At 38.5% G+C, this 25,843-nt stretch overlaps 1 protein-coding gene across 2 annotated transcripts in view; it reads left to right on the forward strand.

Moving 5' to 3' along the window:
- LOC136359692 (ubiquitin carboxyl-terminal hydrolase 34) overlaps window positions 1–25,843 on the forward strand; it is a 111,809-nt gene that overhangs the window by 25,485 nt on the left and 60,481 nt on the right. For both annotated transcript variants that reach the window (XM_066316560.1, XM_066316561.1), the window contains exons 4-14: window positions 675–725; window positions 892–1,041; window positions 5,238–5,305; window positions 12,218–12,410; window positions 15,220–15,281; window positions 21,754–21,835; window positions 21,925–22,017; window positions 23,993–24,118; window positions 24,490–24,619; window positions 25,237–25,272; window positions 25,626–25,756. In XM_066316560.1, the coding sequence (XP_066172657.1) occupies window positions 675–725; window positions 892–1,041; window positions 5,238–5,305; window positions 12,218–12,410; window positions 15,220–15,281; window positions 21,754–21,835; window positions 21,925–22,017; window positions 23,993–24,118; window positions 24,490–24,619; window positions 25,237–25,272; window positions 25,626–25,756 (1,122 nt within the window). The remainder of the gene's footprint in view (window positions 1–674; window positions 726–891; window positions 1,042–5,237; window positions 5,306–12,217; window positions 12,411–15,219; window positions 15,282–21,753; window positions 21,836–21,924; window positions 22,018–23,992; window positions 24,119–24,489; window positions 24,620–25,236; window positions 25,273–25,625; window positions 25,757–25,843) is intronic.

Consider the following 25,843-nt stretch of genomic DNA (forward strand, 5'->3'; position numbering starts at 1 on the left):
CCATTCCTTCCCCTTCTTCACTTAACTCACTCCCGTGAAAGTTTGGCATTTATTTGGTACGATGCTTTTGTTATATATAAAAAAAGAAGGTAGTTGGAATTAAAGATTTTTAGTACTTCCATAGCAATTAATATTTTGACATTTCAGTTCATCAAATTGACATTTAAATTATCAAATGCAGGATTGTAGGATATCCTGCAGTTCATGTAAATTCAGATGTTTGCATATATGTCTCATCTTCATTAGAAGTTGTACTCCAAAGTCCCTGGATTCGTTCTGCTCTGTATTTCTCAGACTGGTGTGACAGGCTATGCCCTTTGCCATATTCCTGCCAAAAAAATTGGTGATCTGAACATGGGTGGGATTGAAGAATCATCTCTTAATCCAGCCTTTCAGAGACCCTGCTGAAATGTTCTCTGAAGTGTATTGGTGTATTTATATATATTAACAGAGGTAAAAAGTATGGAAAAGTCTGTTTTGCAGTGGAAAAATGGAGCAAAGCTTGAGCTTCTGTCTTCCTCTGAATTAGGAATTTGGGGTTTTTTGTTGTTGACTCTGACACCTGGTAGATGGCAGTTTTTTTTTTTTTTTTTTTTTTTTTTTTTTTTTTTTTTTTTTGTACTATAAACATGTTTTTATTGCTTGAGTTAATTTTAACTTTTTTCTTTAAACAGGATATTTCTGCTCAAGAAAGCAATATATTAGGGGCGTTCTGTGATATGAATGTAAGTGATCCACTTTTAAATACATGTCCATTTCCTAGAAACTTAAAATAACCACGTTCATTCCTCTATATGGATTTTGTCATAAAGCACTTATGTAGCTTTTGAATTTCCTGTCTGCCTGAACAATCCAGTCTTGATTCTTCTCCTGTGTTCTGAACTTCTGTAGGATGTAGAAGTACCGTTGCACTTGCTTCGTTATGTTTGTCTGTTTTGTGGCAAGAATGGCCTTTCCCTCATGAAGGATTGCTTTGAGTACGGAAGCCCCGAGACGCTGCCCTTCCTCATAGCACATGCATTTATCACAGTGGTGTCTAATGTGAGTATTCCCTTTCAACCCTTCCATTGGAGCACAAAAAAATAAAAGGAGTCTGAAGCCTGCGAGAACTCTGTGGGACTGGGGAGGGATAAAAAGGCTGTACATTTGCCATGTTGGGAGTGAGGTTTATTCATGCAGAGCATTTCATTATCCAAACCCTTTGCTTCTCCTGGCAGCATACAAGCAGTTTTCCGAGTTGTACCTAGATAGGAAGATTGTAACAGCCCCAAAGATGCTTCACAGAATGTTGTCAGAAGCCATTTCTGTCCCTGAAATTGCCAGGAAGTGATTTTGATTTCTTCAGGGTATTTTAACTTCTTAGCTTTTCCCTATGAGGCACAAAGGAGAGAAGCCTGTGGATTTCTTTTCTCTTCAGTTTTCTGTGATTTTATACCATTATGCACATTTGCAGCATAGAGGTAATATTTTTTTTTTCCTCACTTAGCTTTAGAAAGCATATCTTCCATCATTTCTACGTTTTGAAATCACAGGGGTTTTTGACTGGCAGAATTATGCACTGATTTTAGTGCAGATTTGAAGGAAATTGGTGATAAAAATGACACCCTGTCCTTGAAGAATGTCATACAAAGACTTAGTGTAACATCAGGATAGAAGTTGTGACCTGTCTTGTGGATGGGCAGAAAGAAAACCAAAAGTTTGTTACACCTTGTACAAAGTGAGTTTGACATGATTTTGACACTGATTGCAATTTGAAATATTTAAAATCAGATCCTTCCTCCCACACATCTTCCCTCCTTCCTCGTTGCTGTTGCTGCCCAGGCAGGGGGGTGTTCTGAGGGAACCAGTGGTTGAAATGCAGCTGGTGTTGGGGGTCTGGAGCCCCCTCTCCTCATCCTCTGGTGTGGCAGTTCCTGACTTGCAGGTCAGAGAACAAATGGGCAAGGCCAGGATCTGCTCCATTCTTTGCAGCCTCTCCAGGAGGACTTGTGCAGCCCCTCTCAGTGTCTAGTTGTGAGAGATGCTCTCAATTTGTGAGATGTGTTCTCTGCTGGCGCTTTTTGGATGAGTTGGTGAGTTCTTCATCTCCAGCTGCTGTCAGTGCAGTCCTCATCAAATAATCTGCTGAAAATGTTTGTTCGTGGAGCCAACCTTGGTTCAGAAGGAAAATTTGGTCATGGAACCAAACTTTTTTGCAATTCTGTTTTGGTTTTGTTGTATTTTTTGTGAAAAGGGGCAAAACTGCTTGAACAATGAGTGGCAGCTCCCTGTTAGAAACACCACCAGCATGTTTCTAAACCAGCATTCTGACTGCAAATCCCATTTCCTAGATATCTTATGTCAGTGCAACTGCCTTTCTTATTTGTCCTTTTTGGAAGTCTTTATTTTTCTCCACATAAATTGTTTATTTTCTTTATTCTTAGTGATGTGCCCTATTCCAAAATACTCAGCAAAGTTTCTCCTTTCAGATACTTACTTAGCAACTTTGCATTTCTCTTTGGTTCTAGTAGGTAACCCATTAAGCTGGCTCTTGCAGCAGTTTTAGATGAGTTCTGTGGCTAAACCTGGCAGATAAAATGAAATTCAACCCAAGCCATAACCAAAAATACTGTTTTTTCAGCCTCTTCCAGCACTGCAGCTTTTCCCATTCAACAAGCATCTTCCTTTTGAACTCTGTCTGGCTTTGCTGACAAATCTGAGTGAGGAAAACTGTTTTTAAAAGTTATATTTTGATATTATTTTATGTGTCAGTTCACTACAGAAAGTATAAGGAAATGTTCTATGTGTAATGTGCCACTTGCTGCATTTTGTTATCACTCTGTACTTGGAAGCACTGCTACTGTCTTTCAGAGGCAGTAGATTTATTACAGCCAAATGAGGCAGCTAATTTTTTTGGACAAAATACATTTTACCTTGTCAATATATTAAAAAAATATTCTCCACCTCTATAATGCATGAACTTAGAATTTCGATGTGATATTTCTCTTTCCTGTTTGCTTTTTATATCATTTACTGTATAATTCATAGAACATAGGTAAATATTAAGAAATGTTTCTGATTGTGAACCCATGCACCGAACTGCGCTAAAACAAAAAGAATGATTCATAAAATGATACAAGATGTTGGTGGTCCCAGCAAGAACTCTGCTAATCTGACTTGGTTTTATCCCCACACATTTGATTTTATGGGCTGTAGAGATATTTACTCCAACAATAGCTCTGCAGTGTCGATTGGTAACTGGTTCCCAATGTGCAAAGCCAGCCCACAGAGTGGAGTAACCCTTAAATACATTTTCACAGCTGTAGGAACTCTAGAGAAGGGCAGTTAAGCCATTCTTGTAAAGATTCCCTGAAATATCCATGCTGCTGTTGTTTTTCAGGTCTATAAGATAAAGGAGTTCTTTAGCCACAACCTTCTAGAAATTAATTACCACTCGTAAAGAGCAAATAATGGCAAAAGACCTCTCTGAAACTTGAGAACAGAACAGATGCAGTGAATACTTTATCTTAAAAGCAGGTGGAAGCAAAAAGTGATATAATTTTATTTTCTGTCGTTTTACAGATGCTAGTTGATGTCATTTTATCTGTTATGTCATTTAAACAATTTAGTATGCAAATGTGAGTCCACATTCCAAAACACAGTTTCATTTGTAATATGCGAAATGATGCTTTAATTAAATTGAGAGGCTGAAGGTTGTGTGTAATACAAGTTTACAGATGCGTGATTTTAGCTGAGGGGTTTGAATTAATACAGAGTGAAGATTACTGTGAACAGTGAAAGCTAGAAAAACAAAGTGATAAAAACACTTAATACTTTCATTTCACAAATAAATGTAATTCCTTTGCTGTTTCGTACTGTATTTGAAGCAGGGTACATGGTGTTAAAAATCAAATTGTGTAATCACAATATCTTTGCCATCCCTGCCATCAATTCCTTGTCAAAATGTTACTTAATTCCTGGTTCTAGAACAAGCATCTTCTGGTGACACTTTGTATCTTTGGGATGTTAGCATTTTTTCCTTCTTGAGGCTGCCAGTTGGATCAGAAGCATATTTCAAGTGTGGTCTTTTTTTGCAAAGGGAAGATTTGGCTGGTTTGTCTCTAAAGTAGGTTATATTGTTACTGTGCAGCTCTTGTTGCCTTGTAAAAAGTAAGCCTGCAAATACTTTTGTCAGAAGTGGCTCAAAAAGTTCCTTAGCAGATGCTGGAGACATTGAAAAGAAACTGGTGAGAAGTTTGACTGCAGCCTAATATTTATCTCTCCTGTCAAGAAGGAATATATACATTTTCTGCATGTGGAATTGAGTCCTTAGGCAGAATTTCTTGCATCAGCTGCAAAGCTGAAATTGTTTTAAGAGCAGAGCTGGGGGTGCAGAGGGCCCTGAGTGAGTGATGAGGTTGCTTTTCACAAGGGCTGTGCATGCACATGATTGAATTTACGTGGGCAGGAGCAGCAGCTGCTGCTGCTTCATCTGTGCTCCATCCCTTACCTGGCACGGAGTAACAGGTTGAACAGGCTCCCAGTTCCTTTTTGAAATGCAGATGCCACTTCTGACTTGGCCTCTGGAAGTTGTTTGGTCGGTGCTTTTCCTCACAGCCCTGTTAAGTAGCTGTTTCAGGGTTGAATTTTTTTTTTTTTCACCTCTGCGTGTATTTTTTTTTTTCCTGCATTCAGCTTTGCAAAGGTGGTAAAGGCAGAATGGTAAATATGAGAAATGCAAATATGGTAGTAAAAAACTGTGCTCAATCGCTGCTTGTAAAACATCGTATTTTATAGGATATGTGAACTCTCAAGAAGCAAAACAACACAAGTCAAACGATGTTACTTGATTTAGGAGTGGTTTGCAAGGAGCTGAAAAAATGGAATAATTGTAATGTTAACTTTTAAAGAAAAAGGAAAAAAACAACCCACAAGGCTGAGTAGCAGTTTTCCTACTGAAGAAGTTACAGAAAATACAAAAATGAGACACCTGGGCAGTATGATCCTATTTGTACAAAGTCTGTATTTTCCAGCTGACTAGCAGGAAAGATGCAAATCCTCTTTGTAAGTAAAAAAAGCATTCCTCAGATAACAGTTTGGAAAATGACAAAATGAAGAAATAGAACAAAAACCACCAAGAAAGCCGCCTTTTAAAGTGGAGTTGCACGTGCGAATGTACCAACAGTGTTTTACTTTTTTACCATTCTCTTTAAATGTCATTAATGAAATCTTTATCTATTTATGTTTTTGTATTATAGATCAGAATATGGCTACACATCCCTGCTGTCATGCAGCACATTATACCCTTTAGGACTTATGTTATCAGGTAAATCTTTTTTTTTTAAGAATTTTTCTTGCGGGACTCTTTGACAGCACCTATTCCTAATTGCAGCTGATACTTTTAATTGTACAGGTTGTTGCTCTGACTATCATTTCAACAAGGAGGGTGAAGGTAATGTTTAGAGTTAGTTTGGGCAGCTCTTGCATCTTGATTTCAGTCTCAGTCAGGTCAGTGTTGTTAAGAACATGGTGAGTGGGACATCCAGCCCCATTCTGACAGGGTGGGTCAGGTCCAGTCTCCCTCACTGTGATATCTTCATAAAACTGTGCATCAGGTTTGCACTGAGGTGCTGGAAGGAGAAGAGCAATCTGCAGCCACTGAGATGTCAGAGCTTGAGTTTGAACACAGCTTCACATTCTGATGTTCTGTATTTCCAGCTGGCAGGAATTGAAGTGTGATCAAAAGTCTACTCGCACTTTTATGTAGCTAAATATATCCAGTCCCAAAGATTTCCTTTATATCAAGCTGTCTGTCATACAGTGAAAATAACACTTTCCAGTTGAAGTACTTGTAAGAGTATTTAATTATACAAGCAATTTGTTTTTATTGGCTTTCTTAGGACAATAGAAACATTTTGGTGAGCTGCTGATGAAATTATCTCTGTGTGTGTGTCTGCCTGGAGGTGGAGGGGTGTGGTCACAGCTAATTCTCCTTCCAGTGGCCCAACATGAAATTTTCCTGGTGCAGGCCACTGCTTTTGCATAGACCCACAGCTCCTCCAAGGCTCTGGATTTCCTCTGACTGTAGTGTTAGAAATGTGCTTACACTGTTCCTAGGAAAAAATGGGCCTTTACACATTATTCTGTCTTAACTGTACGGTATGAAATAACACTCAACAAAAATAATTTCATTTCCAACAAGCAGGTTCCCTGAACAATGAGACTGGGAATTGTTTTGTGTGTTAAAACGGTCTGGTTTTCTGTTGACTGTAAAAATTTAAGTACTGACTTGGCTGTCGATCTGTTTTGCTGTACTGTGGTTTCTACTAAAATGATAACCAGCAGAGAGAAGAGCATTTTGATCTTTTATTAAAACACATCACTCTTGAGTTACAGTCCAGCCATGTGCATTCCTTTAATGCTGATGTACTATCTTTGAAATCTTCCAAAGGTGATTATTAATCATGAGGCAGTCAAGAGAGGGCAGGCAGAGGATTTTCATGTGCTTGTCTCTGCACATATTCCATTAATGGTTGTTGGTGTGTCTGGGAATTTGGTCATGAGCCTTCCCTGACTTCTTGGAATGTATGGAAATGAAAAAGAGCATCGAGGGATTAGCAATTAAAGTTGGGCCCATAATAAGGGGCTACTTGAGGAAGACAGAATAACACATCCTGTACTTGTTGCTGCTAACCCTTGCTTGTCATCATGTAATGCTTTAAACATTTCTATTTTAAAGCTATAGGTGCAGCTGGGATCACTGGAATGCATAGAAGATTATTTTTTGGGGAGTTCTCATGTCTTCCTCTTTATCCATTAGAATATTTGATTTGAAATGCGATTTGTCAGCAGCTTCTTGCCATAAATAATGCCCTTGATGTCTGTAGAATTCACAGTAGGCTCACATCAATCACAAAGGTAACATTGACACAGGATACATCTATGGAAAAGCCAGCTTAGACCAGAAAGGTGATGTTCTCCCAGTTTTTATTTTTCACAGCTGAATCCTGATGGGATTTGAGGTTTCTCAGTGTTAGGAAGTCCAGAGTTTTTTTAGTGAAGATTTGCTTATGGAGTGGGACTGAAGCTTGGAGGCCTTAGAGCAAAAATAACCTCGAGTGCTGTACCTTTATGTGGGACAGAAGTGAACACAGATGCCTTCAGGGAAAGATGACTTCCTGGGTAGATGCAGCTCACCCCGCGTGGCTGTCAAACTTACAGATCTTGGCTTAGCAGCTTGGGTCTCTGGGTCTCCATCTGCTTTTCCTTCAGGAAAAAGACAGGAGAGGACACAATCCTGGGCACAGCAGCACAGCACCTTTTAAAGAAATCCTACAGAGCTGCTGCTGCCCTGCAAACCGTGGGGGTTTGGGGGAGGCTTTAGTCTAGAACCAGCTCCCGGGGCTCTGATTTAGTTGCTGTTGCTGTAGATTCCTTGCAGGAAGTGCTTTTTCCAGGGCTGACCAGCAAGAGAGGTCACCTGACTGGCATCTCAGCAGTGCTTTTTATCAGCTGAGGTTACCCTTTATGTTATGGTTATTTCCACAAGGAGTGGATGAAGAAAACAGCCAAGTGTGTATTTGTCGAGAGGAGGCCACTGCTGGAATTCCCAGAGATCATGGACACAATCCTGTCATTATTGCCGCTGCTAGAAAGAGAGGAATAAATGTTATTTTCTGCCTGGCCAATGGAGCACAGGCATTCACATTTTGCCTCTGAAGGGCCTGTGTTTTTAAGAAGTTTAGGGAAGAAATAAAGGATGAAATTAAAAACTACGTGGAATAAAATTTACATCTTTCAGTAAGGAAGCAAAGTGATTTTGACCTCATCTGGAGGAAGCTCTTACTGATGCTAATGCCTTAGACTTCTGCATTTAAAATTGCAAAATTCTCATTAAAGGAGGCTTCCAAAAGTGACTCAAGGAAATAAGTCCTGACTTACTGCAGTTACAAAAGAGGGTGAGTTGACGATGTCTCTATACAAAGACATTGCTTCCGTCTGTCTTCTTCCTCAAGATCAGAGATGAGATCTTGAGGGTTCCAGGTCCTGAGTGCCTCAGGGGTGCAGGAGCTCTCAGCAGTGGTGTCTTGAGGACAGTTTTTTCAGTAGTGAGACTGTTGATTGAAAGTGCTGTGGACAGTTCTGTCCTGTACAAAGTGCAGCAGTAGCATTGACAGGAGCATATTTTGTTCCACCTGTTTTCTGCTCCCATCCCCTTCTCCCTGTCTCCTGCTTGAAGATGGATGTGGAGACATGTTTTGTGAAGGATTCCTGTCTCTGCCCCAGTTAGGCACAAACAGAACAATCTGTGCTGGAGCACACTGAGAGGAAATTCCTAGTGGCAGTGGCTCCTGGGTGGCTGTGGCATGGGGCACACGCAGCACTGGGATATACAGAGGAAGTGAAAGCTCCAAACAATTCTGATCCATGATGTTTCCCATAGAAAATGCAGCTGAAAGAATTCAAATTACTCTTCTGTTAAAAATATTCATCTTAAGATGAGATTTATGGGAGTACCCAAAACCAGTCCTTGCTACTACGTGTAAAAAAAACCAAAAAAAACAACTCCTGTAATGAGCCTTGAAGGTTTTAATCACAAAAAATATTTGCCTCCTCCAAAAAATCTGAAAATTGAAAGTACAAAGAATAGATAAGTCAGGAGACAATAAGCAGCGACTTCAGGAGAACAGACTCATTCTGCTGGATGCTCTTTAGCAGCTGTGGTCCAAAGGAGTCAGATTAAGGGTGAAAAAAGATAGTTTCACAGCTGAGTAGCTGAAGTCCTGAAGCATAAGGTGTGATTGTAAGCATTACATTAGCATGTTTAAAACTCAACTCTCTCTGTCCCCAAATTCAGCAAAGTGAAATAATTTAAGTAGGTTAAAACCAATATTTAAAAAACCTAAATGTAGATGCTGTATATTAATTGATTGTTTTAAGTATGCCAGGCTGGCAGGACCAGTCCTCTGATATGTGCAGTATCCTTTCTTCCAGTGTCTAAAAAAGTTATGTTTTATTCTGAAAGTCTTATTTAGGCAAAAACTCCAGATTAAACAGATTACACAGGTCCTGGCATATCATTCATCTCTTCCTTGAAGACTTAATGCTCATCAGACTCAAAAAGATAAAAGTGTAGGAATTAAAAAAATAATGAAGGACAGAATGGAAGCTATTATTAAGCCATTATATGAGTCAGTCACACATTCACATTTCTATACTGTCTGTGCAGTTCTGATCCTTCCATCTTGCAGATAATAACAGAACTACCTCGGTGGTAGGAAGGGTGACAAAGAAGGTGACAATAAAAAATTTACATTGAGAGGAGGAGAGCCTAGGAGGGCTTTTTTTGGTCAGGGCAATTCATATCATGTATGAATGATACGAAGATACCAAGTAGGAAATGGTAATTCACAGGTTTTTAAAAACAGGGAATGTTTTTAACCACCCAGTTGTCAGGTTGCAGATGGAAGAAGTGAAAGGAGTTTGTGTTTTCCACTCAAGCATAATTGTCAAACTGACTAGCACAGGTTAATGAGAAAGCCAAAAATATAAATAGAAAGAGATAAATGAATTCACAGTAGTAGATAGGTTCATCCATTTTTTATACATGGGATAAATCTTTAATCCGCTCTTAGAGTGGCTATTCTGAGTTAAATAGACCTTTCCCTTGCTCCACTGTTCCTGTGTGAATCAATGCAGCAAATTTACAGGTAGGCAGGGTAGGGGAAGGTGTGAGTTAATTGACAGTGCTAGGTAAAGATCTCTTCTTTATTAATTGTAATGTTACACATCTGAAAACTTAAAATGTTACTGATGCAGACAGGTTTAGGTAATTCCACCTTTCCACAGTAAAAAAGGCTGTGTGGCCTACTCTGCAAGTTTCTATGGTTTTAATCTTTGGAGTAACAATATGATCATGTTTGATTTACGACCACTGTAGTACTGCCAATAAATTTTCTAGTGTTGGCTGCAGTTACACTTCTAATGAGACATTTGCCATCTTCTTTTTAGGTTAGAAAACCTTGTTGTGTTACAAACTGTGTGGTAACAAGTGCTCTGTAGCTTTCTTTAAGGCCTTGGCAAAACAGAAGATACTGTTCAAGTACTTGTGTAGCTGTGAAAATGCACCTACAGTGCAGTTGTTTTAAAAACACTCCGTATTATAATACAGAAAATACGACACGAGTCTGATTCAGGGTCAAAATGTGGATGTAATATGATTTGTATAAATGAAAGTAGGTTTAGACTAATAATGTTGGATTAAAATAAGAAATGTTCTGTTTTATAAACTATATTAATGTAGTTACTTCACCAAATTTTGTAGTGTGAGGAAGATTACAGGTCCCAGTCCTGTTACAGAAATGAAGCCACCAAAGCACCCTTCCCTTGGGTATATGTAGGTGTGTCCATCCTCCTGCTCTGTGCATGCCGACACTCATCTGTCCTTTGTAAAATGAGAGTTCATGGGATGGGTTTGGACATGTCTGAAATGTCTAGAAATGCTTCACCAAACTATTGAGTCTGACTTGATGGGAACTGTGGACACAGAAAAGCTCTGGGAACCAGCCCTGATGAGAGTTTCTATATAAAAATGGAGAGGTGAAAATTGGTCTGATGTTGCTGAGAGTCTTAAGGTTGGAAAACACCCCTAAGGTGGAGTCCAGCCTTTAACCCAGCACTGCCACATTCACCACTAAACCATGTCCCCAAATGCCACTTCTGCCCTTCTTTTCAACACTTCCAGGGATGACAACTCCAAAGTTTTTGTGATTGCATGTGGGAGCTTAATTATGGCCTCCATTCTTTCATTCACTGCCTCTCCCATAAAATGAATCCTCAATATTTGACTTGTTGTTGGCACAGCTGGACAGAGATGCTGGATGTCCCTTTGTCACTAGGGAGGCCATACATGGCTGGTGGCTGGAACACAAGTGCTGTCATCACTGTTTGCTGATGACAAATCACCTCGTGTGCTAATCACAGATGATTGTTTGGTGACACAGGCCAGGACATTTTCCCTCAGAGCGTAGCTGCTCTCACCTGTCTGCAGGTTAAAGGCAGGTCACTGGGTCTGCTTTGCTGCTGAAATTCTTAAATCAATGTTCCCTTTTCATCCCTACTTTACTTCTGGTTAGAGCTCGTAGCACAGAAGCAAAATTTTCTTGCCAGTATTTAATTTCCAGAGCTCCATATGAGAAGACAAATTTCACAACAAAGAGGATCTGATTGCCTTGGCCTGGCCTGGTCCTGCTTTTGTCCTGCTCTTACTGATCTGTGATTCCTGTCATACATCTCCAGTCTCTGGGACTATTTGCACTGAAGTCTCTTTTCTCTGTTTGACAGTGTTAAGTATCACTTAAGTGTGTTTATTTTAAGGTCTCTACACAAGAGCTGTGAAAAAGAACCATCATCTAAATGAGAATCAGGGCCTGTAGTTTTGCTTTTGAAAAAAAAAAAAAAAAGTACTGATGTTTATATGATGTAAATGCAAAGGAATGGTGCATAAATCTGGTTAAGTGTAGTTTAATAACTTCTGTGTTTTTTAAAACATTCATGCATCTATTTGGCCGGTCTCCAAGGACAGATCCAGGCTTAGGCTGTCAAACAAATGGATTTTTAACGCATTTCTGTGTAGTTAAATCTAGTTTGGATGTATCTGAAACTTCAAAACACTGAAGTATAGCAGAAAAAATTAATTATGCTAACTTTGAATGCATGTACCTTTCACCGTGCCATCTTTAATGGATCAAAATAAGCTCAGGAAAGCTTGTTTCTAAACATGTTTCTTTTAGGCATTCAGTTAGAAGAAATTCTCAGTTGTGTTGGTGTTTTGTATGTGAACTTTCCAGACATTTCACTACAGATTTTCTGTGTATTGGTCTTGCTTAGGTAAGACTGAGGTTCCACCAGGTTCTGTACATTAGTTTTTGTAAATAATTCTTTCTTATGCCTTCTATTTGCAGAGAATATTTGTATTGCAATCATTGTGCAGGATTAGATGACTGCAAGAGAAAGGACTTAAGCTGTTCAGAACTGTTTAGCAAATAAGTTACTTTTTAAAAATATTATGTATATTTCTGGTTTTCCTTGGTGTTTTTCATTAATTGTTGCCAACTTTTCATAGCGGTGATCTTAGAGCTACTGGAAATACATCTTTGCTGCAATCAAGATGGCTCCAGGAATATTTTGGTTTGAATCATAGCCTTTTTGTTTTTCTCCTGTTTGTGATTTCTCCCAGGTATTTATGTAAACTGTCAGACCAGGAGTTGCGGCAGAGCGCGGCCCGGAACATGGCAGATTTAATGTGGAGCACAGTGAAAGAGCCCTTGGACACAGCCTTGTGTTTTGATAAAGAAAGTCTTGATCTTGCATTCAAATACTTCATGTCACCAACTCTGACAATGAGATTGGCCGGCCTGAGCCAAATAACGGTAAGAACTTTTTAAAAACATTCATTATGTTCGCACAAGAACGTTTCTTGTTGTGCTTTATGATTCACAGGCTTGTTTGGGGGGGCTTTTGAAACGTGTGAGAGCAGCAGGATCCTCTTACATGCAGCCTTAAGAAACAACAGACACGATGGTGAGGGTGGGTTTTGCTGGGAGCCGAGTCCAAGTGGTGGCTGTGTTCTGCACCATATGGAACTGGCTCACGTTACCTGAACAATTCCCCCTTAGAGCTGTGTTTGGTGACAGCTGTGTTGAAATGGAACCCCTTGCCACTGCATTATTTGTTGTTGAGAAAGGCTTTCAATCTGTTTGTGTTCTTACCTTTGCAGCATCTTGACCCTGCTGCAATTAGCTGCTGCTTTGTATTGCACAAACCTTGTTTTCTGTTTGTTTGTACGGTGGGTTGAGAGAGAGAGCATTTCTGCATTAATTGGCAGAAGGCTGAATTGGAGAGGTGAATGCACGCAGCACCAAATAGAAAACAATTAAAACTAAACAAAAATTCCCCATCTTTCCCTTTCCCGTGGAAATGCTCCATGTTGCACCAGGCAAGATCCTTTGGGCATTCTTGATTTGTCATTGCTGCTTACAGTGATAGAGAAGCCTTCCTACAGGAGGGCAAAACTGAAGATTTTTAATCCATCTGATCCTTGTCAGTTTGGTGTTTTCTAAACAGATTTGGCCTGCTCTCTCTTCTGATGATGTGGTGTCACTGTGTACAAGTTTAATTAAACTTGATTTTGCTTCTCACTGTAGTTCTAGATAGAAGTGTTTGCAGTTTAATACATGGCAATTTAAAGAGATCTGTAAGTGCTTCTAATCAGATTATTGCCGGCTTTCAACCAAAGTAAATATTTATTTACATACAGGTAACTTACTAGATTGTAAAAACAGGCTGGGAACTGCATCAACGCAGTATGATTCACCTTAACATCTATTTCCACTTTTGCATAGTTCCAATTATATTAGACTTCTGTTCCTCTAAATCCTTTACTTTGGTTTTAAATTATGCTCCTTGAACTACCAGTTGCGTGGTTTTTTGTGTATTCTTGCCAAAACAAAGTCTGAAAATAAGAATTCTTCAACTGCTTCCTTTTTTTCAGGCATCTAGCTCATTTAAGGGAATGTGAAGTTGTGTTAAGTAGTTACATGTTTTCACCTGTTGTGATTGGTAAATATTGCTGTAAAAATGAAAGTTTTTAAATAACAGACTTGTATTACCAGAAGAAAAAAATCACAGTATTTTTAGACTAAAGCCAACAGTTTTCAGCTTAAAAATGGAATATTGTAAGCTAATTGTATGCTAATAAGTTACTGAGTCTGTCTTTTTTTATGTAAATAGTCTTTAAAACTGCTCTGGAGCACTGAGACAATTTCTTCTTCTTTCTCATTCAAATCATAGGGTGTTTTTTTTTTGTTGTTGTTACCTTGTTTCTCTTCCATTTCATCTCTCAGTCGCCTGTTGAGGTGGTACAGCTCCAAAATACCTTCTCTATCTCCTGTTCCCTCACAAATAGAATTTTATTTTCCTGTCCTTTGGTGCCTAGATTTGGAGATGAGCCCAGGGAGATGCTTTTTAGTGCTCAGCTTTCTTTGCTGAAGCTTTTCTACCTTTGTGTCCTCCGTAAATGACACTTTTGTGTTTGCATTGTCTGGGCACAGGTGCCTTCAGTTCCTTACTGTGTTTCATAGATGTAAAAAATGAAAAAGGATTTTATTCCCTCTGGCATTCAAGGAACAAAACTTGAAGTGAAAAACCTGTTAGGAGGTGAGGCAGTGCAAGGTGTTACGACACTGTTCCTTGTGTGCTTTGTCTTGTGCTGCTGTGGCAGAATTCTCAGAGTTTAGTTGCAGTTATGGTAAAATTGGTTTCCAAATCCCAGTATGAAAAAGCAGCTCTTGTCAGAATTGCTTTGGAGAAGGATTTGGTACGGGAAGTGTTGATCAGGGGTGGCTCTGGATTTACAATCGGGGATAGGAACAGATTTAGACTCAAGATTCAGTCATTCTTTGAGCCCTTTCAAAATATTTTCATTTGGAGGTGAATCTTAAGAAAAATCAGTGAGCTTCCATTGCATTGTCTGACCCAACTCTTAATTTCCACTCCTAAAGATGTTTCATTTGAAATTCTCTGTTAGTAACCAGTCTATTAATGATTGTGTAGTCAGGGTCTCACGTCTCGCCAATTTCATGTTTTCAATTTTGTTTTTTTCAAAATTGTTTTTTCCCTGAAAATTGTTGAGATTGGACACAAATTACTATGTGTAAAGACTTGAGAAGATTAATGAATTCACCTGAATTACAGAGTGCACGTATTAGACTTGTTTCAAGAGACTAATTGTTTTGACAGAGCTGTGCAGCGAGTTTAATTTTAACTTCAGAAATTCACAGTACTGTGCTTTAGTATTTTCTTTGAAAACAAGATGCCAAGTAAGTTCTATCATGTAATTTAAAATATTTTTTAAAATGTTATGTGCATGTAAAGAATTGGATACGGAGTCATTGATGCTGAGGGAAGAAGTGGAAAAGAGATGTAAAACTTTGAACAGGATGGTTTTTTTTTTTTCCTCTCTGTAATGTCTTAAATTTATGAGCTCGGACATGTTTGAAAGCTTTATTTCCTGTAAAAACATGTGGTTTTGTATTTTTGTAAATAATTTACTTAAAAACATATAAAGCCCTATAAAAATTTCTTTAATGTCACTAATAGTATTTTTGAGACATAAGAAAACTGCCTCACCAGGTATTTGGATAAAATTGTAATTTTTTTTCTTCCTTTTTCTAACTGTAGAATCAACTTCATACCTTCAATGATGTGTGTAATAATGAGTCATTAGTTTCAGACACAGAAACGTAAGTAGGAACCTTATTCTGAATACTTCAAGTGTTTTATATGATTGCAGTTCTTCTCTGTTGTTGCTGTGGATTATTCTCAGTGGAGGAGCAGGGATAATCTGAGACATTTATTAGAAATATTCTAATCAGGGGGTTTATGAATGGTTTTATATGGTAACTGTAAAATATTTCTAAGTGTTTCTGGATTTTATTTTTCCGTATTAAAATCTAGAATCAAGGTAAGCTTTAGAAAAACATAGATACTGAAATAATAAATACCTTGAATGGCTTATTACTTCCATGATGATATATAAATAAGAACCAATTACTTCATATCCAGTTCATACCATTTTTGCCATCTTCTCATTTCTCTGGATTATTTGTTTAACCAAGTCTTTTATTGCCATCACTGACTCTCAACCTTGTGAAGATTTTCACCCAGTTTGTGAGGCAATGCTGTTGTTGCATTTTTTCTTCAGAGTCCTTATTTGTATAACTTGGGTGTGTTCAACAATTGTAAGGGGACTCACATAAATCTTCAAGAAGATTCACCTGTGGGATTGTATTCCAGCCAGGAAATAGATTTATTCACTTCTGTACTAACTCTAAATTAACACTAGAACTGTCAAGAATTTAAATGAAAAATACACATTTCGGTAGTTGAAAGAAACGTTCTTGTCAAACAACAGGCAAAATGTATGAATTGTGGGGTTTTACTCATCATACACTTTTAAAGTTTCTCTTGGGGGGTGATGTGCTCTGTTTATGTTGTACACTCTACTTTATTAATGGGAAGTCTCTCACCACTGCAGTGTCTTGTTTTTGTCTGTATAGAAATTATGATAAATTTCATTTTAACACTTTCTGAAATCTGGCTTCAGTCGTGACCACAGTTTGGAGATTTCATGTAAAAAGCACCTTAGATGTTTGAAGAGAAATTTCTGGGGATGTGTTGCTATTTTAAAGATAAAGAACCAGAATTTAGGGCACTTTTCCTTCCATGGAGGTGTGGAAGTACCTTGGGAATAAGAAATAACTAGTTAATACTGCAGGAGGGGAACGTGTTGGGAATGTGAGGTCAGCTGGGCTGTTTCCTAGGCTGTGCTCCCAGTTCATGGTGTGTTGTTACACTGGGATGGACAAACTTCGGATTTATCCAGTTCTTCTCCTTCCCTCACAGTGAAAATCTGAAACAGAGATTGTTTCTAGGTCGTAGTAACGTTAACAAGTGATTGTGCTAGTTAAACCTGCTACAAAGCTGTTTGATTTTCTCTGTCAAATGTAAAAAAGAGAAGTTATGAACGTGGAGAAAGAGAAGAGTAAATTTCCCTGCAGAAGAGGAGATGTACGCTGCAAGAGCATCAGAATTATTTTAAAGCTGAAGGAAATAGTCAAATTCTCCTTTGGGATATTACTTTCTTGGCAGGTGCATCTGTAAACAGGCTGTCATTTGAAAGGAATGCAGCACGAACAGAAAACCTCCTTTTTCACTTTTGTAGTATGTGATTTTTTAAAAACTCAGAATTCCTGCTGTTCTGCTGTTTTACCTGAAAGGTTGGTTGCAAATCAGTTTCAAGCATTGCTGCTCATCTTGAGGTATCTTATGGAATCACTGATGTCTTCCAGCCAAATAATCAGAAAGGGCTGGAGCATAAGGATGGGGAAAATGTCTCTCTTCTCCAGTTTGTTCAGTACAAAGCTTGCCTCTCATTACAGACTCTGCTCATGAGAAATTTTGGGATGAAAAGGCACTTAGGGAGTTGGCAGTGGCTGAATGAGCAGCAAAAGGAAAGCTTTTCATTCCTGTGTTCTTTCCTTAGTGGAGAAAGGAAGTCTTAAGTTGTATTTTGTACCTTTGTAGCCTCTGCAGATTTGCCAAAAGAAGATGTTCTGCATTGTGTCTGGTCATCCCCTTTATATGTTTTGACTTTTCCAGATGCGTTTGGAACTGTCAACCTTTGGGATTTCTCCTTCTGTATCTTGATAAGGTGGGTTTGCGGGAGGTACCTTTAAAAAAAAAATCAGCTTTCAGTTAGTCCTGGCTCTTCTTTGTTCAGAATTAATATCAGGATTTTTTAGCAAATACTTTGCAGCAGTAGCTTCCCACCCTTATCCTCAGCACTGCAGTTTTTCCGTGGTAAGACAAGCCTAAAGCATCTTCTGTCTGTGAAAACACTGGATTTCACCAACTGCACTTGGAAGCAGCAGAAAGCTGAGACAGAGGGATCTGTTTTGTAGCTGTAGGTAATTGTGTGGCTTTTGAGATTTCATTTCCCTGTCTTCCGAAGGGTTAAGGTTTTGTGGTGACCAGGGACGTGCATGGTCCAGGTGTGGGCAGTGTCTCTGCCGCTCCACTGCATCACACCCCTCAGAGATGGACTTTTCATTTAGCTGTTCCTGGCTCTAAAGATAGAATCAAATTCTTTGCAATCTGAGGTACTGAGGAGTGTGAAATCTACTGTAGCTAAAAATAACAAGCCTGAACACAGGAGTCTCAGAGTCTTTGAATAAGTGATTCCTGCAACTGTTTCGCTGATGTCACTTAGTGAAAAATGATGTTGCTTTTCAGGAAGTGAAAGAGACCCTTTTTTTCGTGTTACTTGGACCACAGGAGGAAAAACTGTTGGTCTTTTCTTTCGTGAGGACACTGTCAGCTTCTGGAAATAACATGTGTAAAGAGAGATTTTGTTTTGCTCTTCACTTGGCAGGCAGCCAGGTATTCGGGTTTCAGGTTCCAGGTTGACACTGAGGCAACTTCCTGAGTCGTTTAAAAACCTTGATTACATTACCCTCGCTTAAAAAGCTTCCTACAGAGCAGCTTCAGGTGTCCAAAATTCCTGTCACCTGTGAACAGAAGGAACTGGATTATTTCTTTTCCTTTCTTTCCCTCTCTAGCCTTATTTATTGAGATCCTGAACTGCAAGTTCTGTGTTGCTTTTCCCTTCACTGCAGTTTCTTACCTTATGTTAACTCTTGCTTTCTCAATTTTTGTCCAAGTTCACTGACTTGAGTTTTGGGCAGCATTATTTAAACACCTCTTCTCCTCTCTCTCTCTCTCTCTCTCTACCAAATTCCAGGGATCTTTTCCGATTTTCTTGGCGAAAAAAATAAAAAGTGAATTTTTTCACTCAGCTCACCAGTGTTTCTTTCTTGTGGCCCACACAGCAGTTAAACAAATATCCCAGATGATGTCAGAGTGGTGGTTTCAGAGCCTGCAGAGCATCAAAGAGGAGAATCGGTGCTCAGAAGCAAAAACATGTGCTTGAATGTGTGTTGGGAAGGTGCCTTCTGTATCCTCTTTGCATTTCTGATCCTAAATAGTTGAGATCAGGGTTTCACATCTGTTGTTGTGTTGTAGATCCTATTTCAGTGATGTTGTCAAGAGGTGTTAGTGTTCCTCCCTTGCAAGCTGCCAGTTACAGAGCTGCATTTTTTCCTTGGAGCTTTTATATTCTGGTTTTCAGTGATGTCGAGGGCTTGCTGTTGTCTTTCATCCAGCTCTGAGCTGATGTGTTTTTGTAGCTTCGTGGGGAATTGGCTGGTTGAATAAATAAAGTTTTCTTTGATGAGGGTTATTCTGCTGTGGGATTTGTTCCTGGATTTGGGTCATCATGTGGGTACCAAGTATTGCACCACAGCCTTAGATCAAAATGTTTCCAGGACTTTAACCCAGTCCTTTCATAGATAGGTGTTCTTTGACCTACCAGGAAAATGCAGAAACTGGAGGATAAGAATGAAAAAAAATTCAGTGTAGTTGCAAACATCAGGTTCTATCACCAACTACACAGTTCCTCCTCTCTTCCTTGCAGTCTCATGGAATGCCTGAGGAAACTCATGTCAAAAGTGCTCGAATTTAATTTCTTGGAAGTAAACCAGTTATTTTTGACAGACATGAATTATTAGTGAACTCACGTTAAAAATTCTGGGGAGAAATGGATTAAGTGTTAGGTACATTTCCAGTGTGAGCGAGATTTAGAGACAATAAAAACGGAGTAGCTGCTACCTTTGCCTTTTTTTTTTCTTCTCCCTCAGCCACAACAAAGAGCCATAGAGAGTATCAAGTTCTTTAAATTACTTTTCCTATTGCCATCCAATTATTAGAGCCATGAAAAACAGCTAATATGTGTTACTCCCAAGGTGAATTTTCTTACTCCTAAAGTCTGTCTGATTTGGATATCTAATTTGTAAAACCATTCCTTGTGCTGCTACTTTCATGTGAGAGGGAAAAGCACATCTCTGCTTTGATCATAATGCATGATTTTCACTCTCACCATTTCCTTTAATACAAAAGAGTAATTTTTTTTTAGGAAAACCTTTGCTGAAAAGGAAAGAAGACAGACACCCTTCATTTACACTGAAATTAGGGGTTTTTTTTGGTGAATCCTTGAATCTGATATTGTAAATATATTCCTTAGTAAATCAGGGAACAAAACACTGTGGGAGTAATAACTTGATCATTTAAAAAGCTACTGATTGCTATGCCTTCAGCCAATTTTTCTGGGAGGAGCAGTTCTCTCTGGGAAGCACAAGGGCTTCATTCTGCCTTGCACAAGGATCCTCTTGTTTTTAGTCATCCTAACAAATCCATATCAAATGCACATTTACCTTCAGAAATGTGAGATGTTGTTTTACCAGAGTTGAGCTCACCAGAAGGACAGTGAGTTTGTTACTGCTGAGAATACATCCATTAAAAAAGGCATTCCTTCAAAAGAATTATCTGTGGTTTTTCAGAATAAACGTGGTGTGAATTAGAGACAGAGAACTACCATGGTAATTTAATAAAATGTGAAGGAACTCACTCTAGAGGAGAGCTTTTGTTCTTTCCTTTGGAGTGGTTAAAATGCACCATATGAGTGGATACAAAGGCTAATGGATATTGTGCCATAAGCAGGAGGGTTTGGATAAAGAGGCCCCTGACCAGTGAGCCTAGCAGTGTTTGATTTATCTGGGATTCCTTCTCAAAGCAACAGGTTGAAAAATTCAGATGCAAGAAGAAAGGAAAACTTTTTCTTCAGACATTGTTAGAGAGAAATCCAAACCCTGACTGAGTCAGAAATGTGCTTGGGTTTGGGTGGGCATCTTTTGGCTGTTGGGGATGGTTTGGTTTTGAAATGAGGCTGTGGGAAGTTAAGGACATCTCGGATTCACCAAACAGATGTAGCTTATCTTTTCAATCCCTCTTTGAGCAGATCCTCTGTCAAACTGACTTTACAGTGTGAAACTCATTTATTGATAAGGCATAAATGATAACTGTTGGCAAACTCCTGTACCTTGCAGGCCAGCCATTACTTAAATGTTATGGGATGTTATCTTTGAACAACGTGAGAGTATTTGCTGCCCTGTGTCCTGGAATTAGAAGAGAACAGTCTAGAAATGATGTGGAGTAACAGGAACTTTGCTCCTTGAGCTCAACCATGAGGATCAGGCCATTCAAAACAATTGAAGGACTGGCAGTGTGCCCCTGAATAGTGAATCCTGTTTGGAAAACTTAAAGGCAATCTCTTTTTACCTAAAGAATCCTGTTTCCTCCTTGAGGATGATAAAGATTGGCAGCCCTGGATTTTAACAGTGACCATAAATGTGACATGAGGAGAAGTGGTAAAAATAACTCTTCCTCCAGTCCTCTGTGGCACCCCCTCCCTTGTCCTCTGCTCCCTGTGAAACAGAGAACTTTTATTCCAGGGCCATTTAAACCAAAAGCTGGGCTTTAAAGAATCTAATGTCCTGTAATTGCTTCTGGTGCCAAAATCAGGATAAACAAACATTTGCTTGAAGAGAAGGAATAAAAAGGAGCTTATGCACTGCTTTCCAGACAGGGCAGTGCTTTTTGGAAGTTCAGCTTTTGTTTTGGAAAACTCCTTTTCCTTGTCCTGGTCAGTTGGAATGTTTGCTTAAGGAATGGCAGTGGGTAAAGTTCCCTGTTGGTATGGATGAGCTGAAGGAGAATTTGGAAGGATCTGTGTGCTGCAGGTGTGTAAGTATGACCATGGCAGACATACTTTGGGAGAGTTGCTATTTGTGTGAGAGAATCTAAAAATATATCCATGGCTTCCTTAAGAAAATACTTTCTGGCACTCTCACCTTCAGCTACATTTCAGTATTTGTGGAATTTCATGATAAACTTGGGTTAAATAGCAGTGTCAAAATCTTACCTGTGAAGTCTTTGGAATTGTTTGCGTGTGGTCTGTTGAACATTAACTAATAAAATTAGTAGAATTATTGGTTATGTTTGCTGATGATCCAGAGGGGAAATATTGCTATTAGGCATTCATCTGCCAGCTAGAGAAAAAAAAAAAAAAAAAAAAAAAGGAAATAATTTGCTTCCTGCTTGGGAAAATGAACCTTGACTATGGTTTGTGTTGAGAAGGTTTTTGTGCCCTCACTACAGCTGCAGATATCAACTTGCAGGATGTGCTGTGCTAGCAAAGAGCACAGAGTAAATATTACAGGCAGATCATTTTATGTTTCCACTCTTTTTTTTCATCTCCAGGTCAATTGCAAAAGAACTTGCAGACTGGCTTATCAGCAACAATGTAGTTGAGCACATTTTTGGACCAAATTTACATATTGAGGTTTGTATTCAATTATTATTAATTTGGTATTAACGTGGAGCATTAACTTGTTCTAGTAAATCTTTCCTCGCTGTGTTCTCTCTTTGCAGATCATCAAACAGTGCCAAGTGATTCTGAATTTTCTTGCAGCTGAAGGGAGACTTAGTACTCAACATATAGACTGTATTTGGGCTGCTGCACAGGTATATATTGAATTTTTATAATTGCAGAAGCAATGAAAGACAAAATAGAAAATAAGTTGATTTTTTTTCACATTCTTAAAGCTGAGTTTTTTTGCTGTTTCTTGCCTGTCTAAATGTTTTGCTGACCAAAATGTCGAGTTAGGTAACTGCCACAGTTACTGGGTTATTTATTAGATGCAAAAAAATGACCCTGGCTACTTTTATGCAGGGAAAAAAAATGAAGTTGTATAGCAAGGACAGAGTGTTTTCACTGAGAATGGGGATAAAGGTTGTAGGATAGTTGCAACATTTTTACTACTGTGCTAAATTGCCTTGCTCCTGTGTATTGTACCTTCCATTTCTGGTACTCCTGGTGGGAACAATCAGGTGAAAATTGTGGCGGTGAAGTTTACAGCTGTGCTCCTCTGCTGGCCTTAAAATCCATAGAAGGCACGGAAATTTTATTTTTTGCTTGCTAAAGCTGGAAACTCTGATCGGCTCTTTGCCTTCAGAAAGATTTATTTGTGTGCTGCTTTTAATGGGTCACTGTGCTTGTTATTTTAGATTGTGACTTTTTTATGTAGGGGATTGGAATACAATAGGCATGAGCAGGCCTAGGGAACACTCTGTTATAACTAACTGTTATAACAGGTTAGAATTTAAAGAGGGTTTTTTATGTGTTCAGTATTTCTTTGTCATTCATTTCAATCAAATAGTACTGGACACATATGCTGAAACCAGTGTGGTCCATTGTCATTAAAACATGCAGCTGGAATGTTAATTAAATGCTCGTTGGAACAGCATTTGCACCAACATTTTTCTGTGTCAAAGTAATTAATAATCATGTATTTCACACTTCATTTTAAAACAATATTTTCACTTCCTTGATGTTTCCACACAGTACCTCACACACTGTTAGACCTCTGGATTTTCTTAGTATATTTTATACTGCTTTAGGAATAATGCAATTACCTAGTTTTGCTAATGCTTTTACAGTTTAAGTGTTCATTTTCACAGAGTAATATTTTCACAATATGTTTGCTATCAGAATTAAGTGTGTCCTGATTACTTCCTGTAAAGTGCTTAAACCTCTAACATTGTTTAAAAGGCTAACACCTTTAGACTGGAAGAACAGAAGGACTTAAAGTGTATTTTCTACTTTTTAAATTAGCTTTTACACAAAAATTCATCTTCTCTAAATTGAAGTTACCTCAAGATGCTTAAATGGATCTTTGTATAGAACCCACATGATTTCATTGCAGTGTGAATCCTGTGAAAGTTGGCCTGCACACAGTAAACTGCTGATACAGATATTTTAGTGCCAGGAAGACAGAATAAAATAAATAATGAAAAAACCCCTTTTGAGGTGCAAGCATGGTAACCAAAGTCAGATTTTTTATTCTAGAAGTTTCCTGTAACCATTATTTTATTTTTTGAATAACAGCATCCTTACAAATGTAATGAAACTCTTTTAAGTGACTGTGAAAAGCAGCATTTAACCAAAGAGGAATCATCCAGGAGCACTGTCACTTTCATGTGGAAATAGAGTAGTTAGGCCAAACACATTGTCATATTTTTTGACATCCATCACTGGAGAGACAAAAGAATTCTTTATAATCCCCACACAGTCTATTCTTGAGTAGTCTTTATTTGTATTTACCACTGCTAATAAGGTAATCATTTCAAATACTGCTTCCCTCAAGATATAGCATATAAACTAATGCTTTAGAAGTTGTATTTAAGTTCCATTACAAAACAAACTTCGAGGAGTTCTATTCACCTAATCTCTCAGAACCAGGACTAAGGAAGGAACTGGTATTTGATTAGTACGTTTGCAGGCTTTGATGGTGTCAAAATTACTTTAGTCAAAATTGCAAGTCTGTTGAAATTTGAAATTATTCAACAATTGCTTCCTGAGAATGTGTACAAATGCATTCATTTGCTGCAGTATTTGATTTGTTTGTTTTGCTGTTCCTGTTACCTTCTCTCTTTGTAGCTGAAGCATTGCAGTCGTTACATACACGACTTGTTTCCTTCTTTGATCAAAAACTTGGACCCTGTCCCACTTAGACACCTTCTTAACCTTGTCTCAACTCTCCATCCCAGTGCTCACACTGAACAGGTAAAGACAAGAAAAGCACTTTAATGAGGGTGTTGAACAACTGTGATGGATTTGTCTTCCTAAAGGAAAATCCACTAATATGCAAGGGGGTAACTCCATGAGTAAAGTTATCGTGTGCCTTCAATGACACCTTTCCTGGCTTTTGGAGGATAATTTTTTGAGATTTTCAAAGACTGCATAACCACTGATGGAAGATTTTGACTTCCTGTCTGAAGTTAGAATATGTTTCACACAACATTATTTAGTTGATTTGTTTATTTTGACAAGTTTATTTTGGTGAGCTGTAGTATTGACATAAAGAAAAATGAACAGTGGATCCTTATATCCAAAACTTGCTGCTTAATGGCACTTTTCCTTGGTTTTCTTTGCAGACCTTGTATTTGGCATCCATGCTGATCAAAGCCCTGTGGAATAATGCACTGGCAGCTAAGGCTCAGCTGTCAAAACAAAGCTCCTTTGCATCTTTACTGAGTACCAACCTGCCCATGGGAAACAAAAAAGGTGTGTGGTTTTCCAGTAGATCTGGGAGTTAAATTTGGAGTTTTCATAGTCTCCATGTGAGTTTGGACAAAAAGCAGGTATAGAACTTTCTCCTTTAAGTATTTTTTAAAAGAGTCATGCTGGTATATTTTTCCAGCAACTTGAGGCTGTAGATGAAAGCATGAAAAGTCTGTGAGTGCTTTTGGAAAGCTTTGTGTTCCAGGTCCATTCTGCTTGTATAGCTACAGTAGTCTGTATTTTGTTTTTTCCTTTTTAATTCAGAAAATGATCCATAACTATTCTTGTTCTACTGCACATTTGTAACTTAATAGCTGCACAAAATCTTACAAAAGCTTACTTACTTTTTACCTAGGTGGTTTTTTTTTTTTTTTTTTTTTTTTTTTTTTTTTTTTGTTTTGTTTTGTTTTGTTTTTTTTATTACATGCTGTTTCTGATTTGGTGATTTTGTTTTTTACTGGACTGTGTATTTCCCCACAGTCGTTGCTAAAGGTGCTGCCAAGCCATTTTACTGTAGTTTCCCTCTCTTCATACTGCTGGTTTTTATGAATCATGGACAACTTTATGCTGACAAAATGATTTTAAGTCACTTATTTTTCCATCCTGCTTTTCTCCTTCAGAAGAAGAGGAGCTCAGAAGAGCAGCCCCTTCCCCTTGTAAGTATAGTTTTAGTTGTACACCACCGTCTGGCTCATTTGATTCTACGGTGCTTTTGAATTTGGAACACAATTGAATTTGAAAATCTGTTTTCTATGAGAAATCAGATGAAGTTATATTTTGTGTAGAAGCTAGGAAACTTGTATAACTATGGCAAGAGGAGACATCAAAATACAAATGTTGTAAAATGCTCAGTGTTTTAAATGCAATTTTAACGTTTAGGGACGAATGGTTTAAGTTACATCCCTGTTTGCTGGAAGAGTGCTCAATATTTGAGGGAGATGTATGCAATGCTGCTACATTCCAGTAATTACCTGTCACAGAGTAACTGGGAAATGTGGTTTTCAATTAGGGTCACCAGCAGCAAGCCCCCAAAGTAGTGACAACAGTGACACCCATCAGAGTGGAGGCAGTGACATTGAAATGGAGGAGCAGCTGATTAACAGAACAAAACACGTCCAGCAGCGACTTTCGGACACCGAGGTACGAGTGTGACTCTGACTCTGGGAATTTGGTTACTGAGTTGCCTGTTGTTAGCTATTAAAATGATGGGGTTTTATCTCTACTTAC

The sequence above is a fragment of the Sylvia atricapilla genome, chromosome 3 (assembly GCF_009819655.1).
Source record: "Sylvia atricapilla isolate bSylAtr1 chromosome 3, bSylAtr1.pri, whole genome shotgun sequence".
NCBI lineage: Eukaryota > Metazoa > Chordata > Aves > Passeriformes > Sylviidae > Sylvia > Sylvia atricapilla.